A 13,039-nucleotide genomic window follows, 5' to 3' on the forward strand; every position below is an offset into this window, starting at 1 on the left:
GGACCTTTGGGAATATTAGGAGACACTGGTTCTTACGACTGGGAAGTTACTCTTGTTAGTACACACGGGTCCATGAAGCTGCTCAACACTGAACAAGACAGCTCTCCACAATAAAACCAACCCAGTTTAAAATGTTATCAAGCTGAAGGCGAGAAAGGAAATTTAGGGAATTTTCTTCCCTGAACCCCAGCTGCCATTGGAGTAGGTCTGTTGAAAAAAATAGTCAAGACAGGCCAAGGTTCAGTTATCTGTAGGCAAGGGAGGAGGCATGAGGGCGGAGCGTACCTTCTGCTGGCCGCTCTAAATGGGTACCTCCACCTCCACCAACAGACAGGTTTTCCCCAGGTTTGATTTCCCTTCTCTCCTAAGGTGGGTAGACAATTCTGACCTCCTTTGCCTTATCCGCTAGTGACTCATTCCCAGGCAGGTGTGTACTCACTGGCACACCCTGGATGGGCTGAGAATGCCTTTGTACCACAGTGAAAGGAGTGAAGAAGCATCTGTGCAAATTGGCAGTCTTTCAGCACCAGGCTGGATCCACCAGGCCAGGGCTTTCTTTCATCTGTGCACATAAGGGGCTGCCTACACTTGATTACCAGAGGGGGCAGGAATCAAGGACTGTGACTAAAGAGCTTCTTGCTCTGGTTTGCTAGGAGGCTATCCAACTCTGTCAGATAAGCTACACGCATCACTGACCCTAAACTCTGCTCAGCTTGTGCTGGCTAGAACAGTGGTTCTCAACCTGTGGGCTGCAACACAAGGGACATATAGCAGATATTAACATTATGATTCACAACAGTAACAAAATTATAGTAGTGAAGTAGCATCAAAACAATTTTATGGTTGGGGTCACCACAGTACGAGGAGCTGTATTAAAGGGTCGCAGCTTTAGGAAGGCTGAGAAGCGCTGAGTTAGGAGAACAGCGAGTACTAGAAGCCTGCTGCTGTACCCCATCCCCCCATCCACTAGCCAGTCTCTAAACCAAGCGGCTGGCGAGCGCTCCAGCAGGTGGACTACCTGCACAGCATGCACAAAGCCCTGGCAGCACTGTAAAGCGAGGCATGGAAGCCTGCAACCCCAGCACATGAGGCAAGGCAGGGTCAAGCATAACTGTTATTGGGGGAATAGGGGTGCAAAAGAGAGGTGGAGTCAAGACTCAGAATGATCTCAGTGCCTGACAAAATCCACAGGCAATTTCAAAACAAGGAAACCCTCTCGATAACTACCAGATTGAGTAGTTAGTTTTGTTTGGTTTTTGGATTTTTTTCCCCCTTACCCTTCCCAGGAAGGTCACACGAGGGGAATTCTTTGGCTCAAGTTTCACTGCTACAAAGGTCCCGCCTTTCTTATTAGACACACACAATTCCTTTTCCTCAGAAACGGAATTTCCTGAAAAGATTAGCTAACATCTCCTTACAATTTTCTGAAAACATGCTCCACAGTCATGATTTCTGGAAAAGCCTCTTCCTTTCTATTTCCCACAGAGAGTCGCAGAGAGGAGCCTTGGTAAACGTCCCAATGCAGGATGGCAGAGGACTTTACCTGCTAAGAATGGAAAGGCCTCTTCTCTTGGTGTCCAAATGACACTCACTAGCCAACCAGATTCTACAAATTGTATGGAGGTGACAAAAGGAAAACCTGTAGGAATAGTAACTTTTAGTCTCTCCACAGACTGACTGCAACTCTACGGTTTATCAGTACCACAGTCCCAAGTCAGCCTGGAGGCTCTCCATAGAGTGGACAATCTACCCCTTCTCCACAGAGTTAGCCAGGTCAAAGCATGTCCTGTGGCTGCCTCAGAGATTCTTATCTTTTCTTAGATTCTGTGCTAAAGTGTGATCCTATTAAAAAGGAAAACTTTAAGCTAAAATGTCTCTTAATATTTATGTTCATTTGATTTTCCTTATTGAAAATGCTTTGCATCTGAAAGCTGACCTGCTGGATCACGTTGGTCTGCGGCAAGGGAAGGTTAGTTGACTGCTGAACTACAACACATCAATCTGGAAACTCAACAGTTACTCCCATCATGAACATGATTCTGTCCTTAGAATGGGTCCAGAAGACCTTTATGCAACTCCTAAAGGGCTGGGCAAATGACAGAAAGCTTGCCTCTTATTGTTTTCATTTCCCAAGAGCTCAGCCAAGAGACTGTCCCTCCCTCCTGACCAAAGTCCTCTGCTGGGAGGAAGCCAAAAAAAGCCTCCCTATTAGGAAATATAGTGAACAGGATTCTGACTTAAGCATCAACCTGGGGGAAGGGTAGGGAGTACTGACCATTTTATATTATATTAAGTACATATTGACTTCAACAGAATAGTTCAGTACTTCACTTCTGGGCTTGCCTTGTCAACACCCTCAGCCAGAACCCATCTGAGTGATTTCAGCCTTTATAGCCATAATATTCGGTGGTAGGAGCTTATTCTTAGAATACAACGAAGCTAGCTGGTGACAGCTAAACAGCTACTGAACTCTGAGCATTCTGAGGGAACTAACACGCTAGACATAAAGCTTACCCAGTGAATCTTTCAGCTTCTTCAAAATCCAGAACATCTCTCTAAACCAGTAGTTCTCAATCTGTGGGTTGTAACTCCTTGGGGTGTGCAAATGACCTTTTTACAAAAGTTGCCTAAGACCATCTGCATATCAGATATTTACCTCATGATTCATAACAGTGACAAAATTATAGTTATGAAGTAACAACAAAAATAATTTTATGGATTGGGGGTTACCACACATGAAGGGTTGCAACATTAGGAAGGCTGAGAATCACTGTTTTAAACCAATGAAAAAAAGACTTATTAAATCCAAACACAACTTATGCCCTCCATGGGATCCTTTTGATATTAAGTCTGTATTTAATGCTTTTTGCTTGCTTTTGAAATAAGGTCTTACTTACTTAGGCTAGACTGGCTTTGAACCCATGATCTCCCAACAATAGCCTCCGATGTGCTGTGATTACAGTCATGTGCCACCATGCCTAACTAACACAATTTTCACAGGCTTGTTTACCTTATTTTCTAACTCACTGAAGATTGGACTGCTACAGGCAGACCCAGCTCTGCTGTGAAAGGGACAGCAGTAGTACACTGGTGACCTTCAGGGACTGACTCAGAACCCCATGCTTACCCAAATTTACATATTCTTAAGTCCACTTTAGAAAGTGTCATAGTATTTGCATCTTCTCATCTACTTTAAATCATATCTAGATCACTTATAATACTTAATGCAATATAGATATATAGATATTTGTCATGCTATATTGTTTTGAAATGTGTATTATTTTTCATTGTTATGTTGCAATTTTCTACTCTAGATTTTTTTCTAAAATAATTTTCAATATGTAGTTAATTGGACCCTCTATATATAGAGAAAAATATAATTCCTAACATCAAGGTAGTGGGGAAAAAATTCAAAAATTATCTCCTTACTATGTTATCTATATAAATAGCTGCTGGGCAGTGGTGGCGCACGCCTTTAATCCCAGCACTTGGGAGGCAGAGGCAGGCAGATTTCTGAGTTTGAGGCCAGCCTGGTCTACATCATGAGTTCCAGGATAGTCAGGGCTACACAGATAAACCCTGTCTGGGAGGGAGGGGGGAAATGGATATCTATCTATCTATCTATCTATCTATCTATCTATCTATCTATCTATCTATCTATCTATCTCCAATCTGACCAGTATGATACTGCAGAAACCACACAAAAAAAGCACTTTCCCCCCTATTATATGACTAGTCCTTTACTGAAGGTTGCTGTTTGAGTCCCATCAAAGGTTATAATACTGTAGACCAAAGTACATCTGAGGGAACCATCCATCTGAACATAATGGCTTCTTATTGTAGATCTAGCATGAACAAGGTCAACCTTATCTCCTTATCGCCTTATAGGCTACCTTGGTGAGTATACAGAGTACATCCGCCATTAGTTTCTTGAGGTCAGCAACCTCTTGTGATTTCGATGAAACAAAACTTGTTACAGTGTTTATGGCCTTGGTGAGGTTGGAGACCTGTAGGCTAAGGCTATATATATCAACTGATGTGGCCAACTCTTGACTCTGAGGATCTGAGAAACATTAACTTGCAGTTGAATGACTCATCATCAGTTGTTGTGATTGGTCTGAGTAATTCTCTTGGCCTGTCTTGACTTTTGGGCTCAACAACCCTGTTCTGGATTAGATGTTCTTGGACTAGATCCTCTACGAACATCAATAGTATCTTCTTGGGAGAACCTTCTGATCACAGACTGACTAAGTCTGAGTCTTCCTCTCCTGGGACTGGCTACTTGTTGACATTGCAGCACCTGAGTAACTCTACCAAGCAGAGAACCTCATCTAGATTCACTGATGCTTTTTATAGTATTGGTTCCACAAATAAGCACTTTCACAGGCACTCAAGCTACAGTGATTCAGGAACATTTACTATAAAATAGCCCCAACTGTCTCTTGAATCCTCAAAAATACCACCATATCTTCTTTCTAATGTTAACTTGTATCCTTTAGAAGAAATGTACACACAATACACTGTTGAGAAAATGAGGCAGGTTGGGGTTACAGCTCAGCAGAATACTTGCCTAGCAAGTGAGAGGCTCAATATATAACCACGTAAACATTTTAAAAACAATTCCTTCATAAACTAGAATCTGTTGAGATAAAACCATGAAGCCAATAGGGATAAACTTCAGTTTTCTTTTCTTTTCTTTTTTCTTTTTGGTTTTTTCGAGACAAGGTTTCTCTGTGTAGTACAGGCTGTCCTGGAACTCACTCTGTAGACCAGGCTGGCCTCGAACTCAGAAATCTGCCTGCCTCTGCCTCCCAAGTGCTGGGATTAAAGGTGCACCACTACAGCCTGGCTTAAACCTCAGTTTTCTAAATAAAAATAATTTATCTGGTTAGATGGATAATTTTAAGTAACTCAGATCCTGGTAAACAGGAAAAAATGGATACATATTTATATAAGTTTCTGCTTGCAAGGACCTTTGAACAGAAAAAGAAACATAAACATATAAGCTAACTCAGGACAGGTCACATTGCCAATGAAACTGAGGTATATATGTCATGGATCTGAATTTTCTTTACCAAGACACTCAAATATGATGATCTTTTGTAGCTATGAATTACACTATCTCCAAATGTGGCTTTTGCCAATATCACACTGGGATCTGGTCTATAATATTATAACTTCCCAGGGACAGTGTGCCTCTGCTTTGGTGCCAGTAGCCCCTTTCTCCTTGTTGAGATAAGGTCTTATTATATAGGCTGTATGAGAACTCGCAATCCTACATCAGTTGCCTAAGACATGAGATTGTAGGTGTGTGCTACCATGCCCTCACTTTATATTCTGATAAGGAGTGTTATCTGTGGAAATAGTTAGCATCAACGATAGAAAGTAGTACAACATCTGTTATTTCCAAATCCATTCTATGTGCCATGAAGGGTATACCAGCAGAGTGGGGGACTTGGGGCCTTTGTAACTACAGGAACTCACAGTGAGAGAGAGCGCCCCACCATATAAGCACACAACCAGCCAACCAATACTGTGAAGGTGCTAGCCATTTGATCACTTCCTATTGCTTTGATTTAAACTCATAAAATCTCAGTACCAGAAAATCTAACTATGGTAAAGGACTAAACATTTTACAATTAAGACTTCCCAAACTCCTATAGGCAAGGAATTTGTACCTGGGGTGGGGGGGTCTCAGGAGTCAAAGCCTGCTTGTTGCAAATCTGAAATTTCTTTGATTCAATGTTTCACTTAATAATTCATGAAAACCTTAAATTGTTTCAAAATATATCAATAAAGTTTCTCTGAAATGTCTACAGAATTAGCATTTCAGGAGAAGGCTCACAGCTCAGTCTGAGAAACAGGACCATGAACACTTTCACTGTAGTTATTAAATCTGTTAATTTGAAAGTTCAAGAAATCATGAAGAGATAGATTCTTAGACTAGGAGACAAGGCTTTCTTCCATATCCTTAACTGGTGGTAAAGATATAAAAATGAACAAACCATAGAAAAATGTTCAAAGCTGTCTTCTTAGACATCTAAGAGACTCTTAGACTTTATACAATTTGCTTTGGTGGTAATGGAAGTAAGAACAAAAAAAAAACCTCAAGTGAAAAAGACTCTCAACTGATATCTAAAATTTAGGAGAAAAAAGGAAATAAAAAAGGAGGGCAGAACTCACTTTAAAATCTGCAAGCTGCTGGCTGATGACATCCACTTCAGTCCCCACAGTCCACTGAAGCGCTTCTCCCTCCTCTGCAGCGGTGGCGGCATCATTGAGAGCTTTCAGTTTCCTATAGAAGTCTTCTACTCGGCCCAGCGTCAGCTCTAGCTGCTCCTGGCGAGCCTTCCCTCGCTCTGTCAGTTTACCACACTGCTTGTTAAGGGCTTCTAGCTCCCTCTTGAGACCCAGTAAGTCTAAAGTCCCCTCTTCCTCCAACATTTTTCGACACTCTGCTTCAGAGTCCTCTATGTCAAACCTGAGGGCTTGGATTTTGTTAAGGAACAGCCGCACGTCCTCAATCTGTGACTGGAGGCTGTCCGTGTCTCTGCCAATGGCTCCCATGCCGTCAAGCTCATCATCCAGGTCAGCCAATTGAGAAAACATTTCTCGGACTCGACAGTGGAACTGCCCAATCCCCTCTAGCTTGTCCTCCATCATCAGGCAGCTACTGCTCACTCTTTGCTTCACTTCTAAGAACTCCTGCTGAGCAACCTCAGCTTGATGTACAAGTGGGGAAGCATCAGACCCATCTGGAGCGTCTTCTACGAGTCCCTGAGTGAAGTTCCTCAGGTAGTCAACCTGAGGTTCCAAGGCCTGTAGCACTTCTTGCTGAGCCTTTAGCTTCTCCAGATTCTTGTTACTACAGGCTTGAGAGCCCAGGGCATCAAAGATTTCAAGCTGGTGTTTGGCTCCTTCAACTTTCTTTTCAATATTCTTAAAACTTTCCTGGAACTCCTTTAGCCTCTGGGTCATTTCTTCCAGAGAGCCCGTTTTGGCCTGTAGCTCCTCTGTAATGGCATCCATGCTCTGGTTGAGTCCAGCCTTCTCATCTCGGATCTCATCTTCATCTATTTCTGAAGAATTGATCAAAATGTCAGCAGCACTGTTCAGTATTTCCAGCAGGGAGCGGCGCTTCTCTGCCTCACTCAGCATAGCCTTTGACCTTAAGAGGCTAGACTCCAGCTGCACTGGATCCAGGGTGACCTGCAACTCAGACATCTTGGACTTGCAGTCTTCTATCCAGGGTACAAGGTCCTCCACATGCCACTGATACTTCTGAGCTTTCTGCATACAGTCCTTGAGCCTAGACTGTCTGTCTGCAGTTTTTTTACTAAGATCTTCCCAGTGGCTTCTAAGTTCAACCAATTGATTTTGTAATGTCTTTTTCTCATCTCCAGGAGGCACAGAAAGCAGCAGTGACTCCCCCTCAGCCACAATCACCTCGTAGGAACCACTGTGTTGATTAAGGTTCTTTTGAAACTCTTCATTCTCTTGTAGCTGAGACTGGAGCCGTTCCAATTTTGCAGAAATTGGGCAGTTTTTTGCTTGCTGGCTTTGTTTTTCATCTAACCAGGTCCTCAGCTCATCAAACATTTGCTGGAATTGCTGGGTGCTGGCAAGAGCTGCCTGGAGTCTGTTCATGCGGTCAGCTGACATAAGAAAATGAAATTAAAATCAATCAAGCCTAAACATGGGATTTAAAATGTTTGCTAACAGTACATGGTCTAATCTTAAGCATAAGAAACAAATAATAATTGAGAATCTGCCATAAAAATAAGAACAAAACCAGGCTCCTATATACACTATATCTGACTCAATTCTCTGATTAACCATCTACCATGACCTGACACATTTAAGTCAATGAAAACTGAAAGTGGGGCTAGAGAGATGGTTTAGGGTTAAGAGCACTGGCTGTACTTCCAGAGGACCCAGGTTCAATTCCCAGAAACCACATGGCAACTCCAGTTCCAGGGGAGTTCCAGTTCTACCTTCTTCTCACACTGACATACATGCAGGCAAAACATCAATACAAATGAAATAAAAATTAAAAAAAAAAATCAAACCAACCAACCAGCCAAAAAGAAAACAAAACAAACAAACAAAACCAAACCCCAGAAAGAACAAAACAAAAAACCTGAAAGGGATATCATTTCAAGAAGAGGAACAAATTTATTATGAATTTGTTTTTGTTTGAAAAAAAGAGAGGGCAGGTATGATGGCAAATGCCTTTATACCAGAACTCCAGAAGCAGAGGCAGGCTGAACTCTGTGAGTTCAAGTTCAAGGCCAGCCTGATCTACAAGTCAAGTTCTAGGAAAACCAGGGCTGTTAAACAGAAAAGCCCTATTTGAAAAAACAAAAAACAAAACAAAACAAAACAAAAAAAACCAAAGTAAACCAAACCAAAAACAGAGATGGCTGAGCAGTTAGGAGCACTGAGTACTTTTGGAGAAGACCAACCCATGTTTGGTTTCTAGCACCAACATGACAGCTCACAAGTCCTTGCAACTCTCGTCTCAGGGGATTAGATACCCTCCCTCTTCTTGGACTCTGTAGAGACTACATGTAAATAGATAATAAAATTTTTTAAAAATCTTAAAAATGCCAAAATACACTCTAATTTTGCAATCATGGGGTTGGGGATACGCATGCGCATCAGCAACAAAGAGAAAACAAGGGCTGTGGTTAAATGTGTGTCTATAACTCTACCCACCAGTATGTCCAGAGCCGAGTGTCGGCAGGCTAACTGATGTGGCTGGCATTAGAGCCTTTTCTCCAGCACTGTGGTGAGCCATACACCAATGCTCACTCTGAAACAACCACTCAATTCTAACTGTCACTGGAAGGAAGGATAGGTGAACCTTATGCTAGCCCCAAGAAGCTATGGAAGGGTCATTCTAGACTCTTAGCCTACCAAGTCATTCCTTCTATATTCTCACTTCAGCGTACCTGCAAGGTCTTCCAAGCCTTGGAGTGGCAGGGCAACTGTCTCCCAACGCTTCTTCAGCTCATCCTTGAGGTACTGCTCCCCAATGAGCATGGAGAGTTCTTGGCACAGCGTCTGAGCCTCCTTAATCTCATTGTCTAATTGTCCCAAGTCAGACCGAATCTCACTGGTCTCCTCTAGCTGCTGCTTTATGGCATCAGGCTGGGTGCTAATGGCTGACTGGCCACTTAGTCGCTGTCCAACTGCCTTCACCTTTTCTGATAAGTCCTGGAGCAGGTCTTGGTATTGGGTACTTTTAACAATAGCTTGGTCAATCTGACTGGAACGGGAGTTAAGCTTGTCGGTGAGCTCAACCCACTTCTGATTGATGCTTTGCAGATCTTTGTGTACTTGGTTGGCAGATGGAGACACATCTCCAGGACCCGTTAGGATGCCCTGAGCTGCCTCATTCAGCTGCTCATGCTGCTGCCTTCGTGCTTCAAATTCCTTCAGCATAAACTGGAACAGAAATAACACGGAGATGTTTAGACAGAGAAAGCAGATCTAAAAGCAGTGTCAAAACAAAACCTGAGTTTGGACTGTGCCAGCCCATTTTGAAAATAAGCCAGAAAACTCTAGGGACCAGATTTCTAAGATAATGTAGCACTATCTTTAAGAATTGCTTAATACAACTTTATTCTGAAAGAATCACTGATCCTTTTTTTCTCCCTATTTTTTCTACTTTGTTTTAGTGGCTATGGTCATCGTAGACTGAGAAAACGGGCTAAACTTCAGCAGCCACTTCACACTCGTCCTCTGAAAGGGTTTCCACTCTGCCCCCTGTGTTAGCCACAGGACTAACTAGGCTTGTCACTTAGCCTTGCCAGACTTCTGAGCTTCTTTCATTACTGGAATTCCATGATCATATATATACCATCTGAACACGATAATACAGTACAGCAAGAGAAAGGCTGTCATTAAGCTAGCACTCACTATGCCTTTAATGAATTTATTATTGACCTCTGCTGCTCTCACCAAAGACATTAGAATTAACAGCTGCTGAGGCCCAAGGACCTGTGCCCCAGTTCTGGCTGTATTATTCTAGCTGTATATCCTTAAAAAGCTTCTAAAACACCCTCAAATCTCAGATCCCTTAGAAAGATAGGATAGTAAAGTTCTTATCTCAGCTGCTGTAAAAATTAAACTAGGCAGTTTACGGAAAATGCCCAACATTTTAACAAAATAAGACCAGACCTCAAGAAATAACAGGTGTGAAAAAGTGAACTATAATCAAATATAATGAGGGTGAAGATTATAGATCACTGCCATGGGTGTGAAACCCGGTGCCATGAATGCCTAGGAAGGGATGATGATGTATGGTCTAGAAACATAGGAATCAAAACATAGGAGCGGAATTGGGCCCAGCTGTCACAAGGAAGAATGAATTAACGGGTCAGTGACATGGCTCAGCCAGTAAAGGTGCTTGCCACTAAGACTATGACTTGAGTTCCATTCTTGGAAACCGAGAGTTTTCGGGAATTAGGACCAACTTCTGAAGGTGTTCTCTGACCTCCACATGTGTGTTGTGGCACACATGTCCCTGCTTCACTTAAAAAAGAATGACTCCAGAGGGACTGGAGAGATAGTGCAGCGGTTAAGAGCACTGGCTGCTCTTCCAGAGATCCTGAGTTCAATTCCCAGCAACCACATGGTGGCTCACAACCATCTGTAATGAGATCTGATGCCCTCTTCTGGTGTTTCTGAAGACAGCAACAATGTACTCACATACATTAATTAAATAAATAAATATTTAAAAAGAATGACCAGGAAGGACTACTCCACACAGAGCAGGGAGCAGGACAGTAAAGGGTGCCTCAGGAAGGGTCTAATGAATGAAGCTGGTAAACAGGCGAGGGCCAGACTGTAAAAGGCCTGACACACCACACTGAACAAGAGCTTAGACTGTTTAACTGCTAGCCAAGAGACACTAAGATTTTGAATATACACAAGTACGGAAACTGTATGTAATTGTGTCAGCAATTGGGAGGCTGCTCTGATGTCATAGTCTATGGATTAAATTTTCACAGAGAATGGAGAAGCTATAGTTCTCAAAGGATGGCTCACCAATATGTTAGAATTCCTAGGCCCTTTCAGAGTCCAGGGAATCAAAACTATTTTCATAATAATAGGATTTTTTTTTTTTTTGTCTTTTAAAGTACTTGTTTTCATATTTGGGCATGGCATTGTAGTACATTCTTATAGTCAGTCTATCATCCAGGAAGTTAAAGAAGGAGGATTACCTGCAAGCCTAAGGCCTGCTTGGGCAACACAGTAAATTCAAAGTCAACCTATACTACAGAGCGAGACCGTGTCTCAACAAATCAAGTTGTTTTTTTTTTTAATTTCTTTTTTAAAAATTATTTATTTTATGTATCTAAGTATACTATTGCTCTCTTCAGACACACCAGAAGTGGGCATCAGACCCCACTGCAGATGGTTGTAAGCCCCATGTGTTTGCTGGGAATTGAACTCAAGACCTCTGAGAGAGCAGTCAGTGCTCTTAACCACTGAGCCATCTCTCCGGCCCCAAAACAAGTTCTTATTCCCTCATGGACATCTAGTGTGGTTTTTACAGAGTCTACCTAATGATTGCAACAGATTGAAAATGGGATGTATATTAAAGTGGTGGTTTTAGCTTTATTTAAAAATTAAATAACGAATATATATTAAAATTATTGACTTGATAGAATATCAGTAAATAACAATAGATAAATACAAGACAGCTCTGTAAGATTCGCAATAATTTGGGGGCCTAAAGTGGTTAAGATGAGTTAAAAAAAAAAAAAAGCAAACAAACAAAACAAGCAAGGGGCTGGAGAGATGGCTCAACAGTTAAGAGCACTGACTGCTCTTCCAGAGGTCCTGAGTTCAATTCCCAGTGCCCACATGGTGACTCACTACCTGTAACTACAGTTTCAGGGAATCAGATGCCCTCTTCTGGACTCCATAGACACTAGGCACACATATGGTGAACAGACAGGGATACAAGCAAAGCATCTATACACATAAGACAAAATAATAATAAAGCTAAACAAACATGGACAAACGCTAGGTTAGAACAGTATTTGTAGGTAGATTAAGACACATGTAAGGCTGAAAGAAAAAGTTCCTTTAAAACTGTTCTTAGACCTGTTCTTGGAGAACAAGGCAGAAGGGAGCAAAGAACAGACAGGTAAAGAGAAAGGGGTGGAGCAGAACAAAGGCTCTAGGCAAGCTTGAACTGGAAATGACTTTTCTGCTTAATTAGCTGCAGATACAAAATATATTAAGTAATGTGCACATGTACTACTGGGGATTAAAAGTAAGGTGTGAATTTAATTTACTCAGAAAACTTTCGCCCATTTTTAAATTCATTGACCTTACTGCCTGATAATGACATTGGTAAGAGTTCTGGACCGGGCGTGGTGGCCTTTAATCCCAACACTTGGGAGGCAAAGGCAGGTTGATTTCTGAGTTCAAGGCCAGCCTGGTCTACGGAGTGAATTCCAGGATAGCCAGGGCTACACAGAGAAACCCTGTCTCAAAAAACAACAACAAAAAAAAGGAAGGTAAGAGTTGTGTTTATTACTCGATGGGCATCTTGATAAAATCTCACAAATACAATCCTATTTTCATATTTAATTTTTATTTATGTATTTTATTTATTTTGTATTTACATTTATATTTTTATATTTATTTATTTTTATTTTGTATTTTTTGTATTTATTTTTTTTGTGTGTTTATTATTTTGTATCTTATTGAGAAAACTGAACTTTGTCTGGGGGTCATAATGAAATTTACTTGTTGGGAGTAACATTGAAACCCAGATTTCTTGGCTCTAGGCATTAATCAACTTCGCTCACCTGGACCTGCTGCTTCTGGGCATTCAACATGTTGGGGTCAATAGACAGGGGACCAAGAACTCCCATCATCAGCTCCTTCTCCATCAGCCAAGGGCGGAGCTGGGACTCAGCAGCCTGGAAGCAGGCCAGATGGCTCGCAGATTCCTCTAGCTGCTTTTGGCGAGCCACAGTAACCTCAGTGGCCTTTTCCCATCGGGAATCTGTTG

General features: G+C 41.9%; 1 protein-coding gene across 12 annotated transcripts in view; it reads right to left on the reverse strand.

Annotated features, from left to right (window-relative positions):
- The window catches only part of Macf1 (microtubule actin crosslinking factor 1), a 331,824-nt gene that overhangs the window by 75,920 nt on the left and 242,865 nt on the right, over positions 1 to 13,039 (reverse strand). For all 12 annotated transcript variants that reach the window (XM_052177285.1, XM_052177287.1, XM_052177284.1 and 9 more), the window contains 3 exons: positions 12,834 to 13,033; positions 8,955 to 9,450; positions 6,184 to 7,655 (listed from right to left, as the gene is read on the reverse strand). In XM_052177285.1, the coding sequence (XP_052033245.1) occupies positions 6,184 to 7,655; positions 8,955 to 9,450; positions 12,834 to 13,033 (2,168 nt within the window). The remainder of the gene's footprint in view (positions 1 to 6,183; positions 7,656 to 8,954; positions 9,451 to 12,833; positions 13,034 to 13,039) is intronic.

This window comes from Apodemus sylvaticus, chromosome 3 (genome assembly GCF_947179515.1).
Source record: "Apodemus sylvaticus chromosome 3, mApoSyl1.1, whole genome shotgun sequence".
In the NCBI taxonomy this organism is placed as follows: Eukaryota; Metazoa; Chordata; class Mammalia; order Rodentia; family Muridae; genus Apodemus; species Apodemus sylvaticus.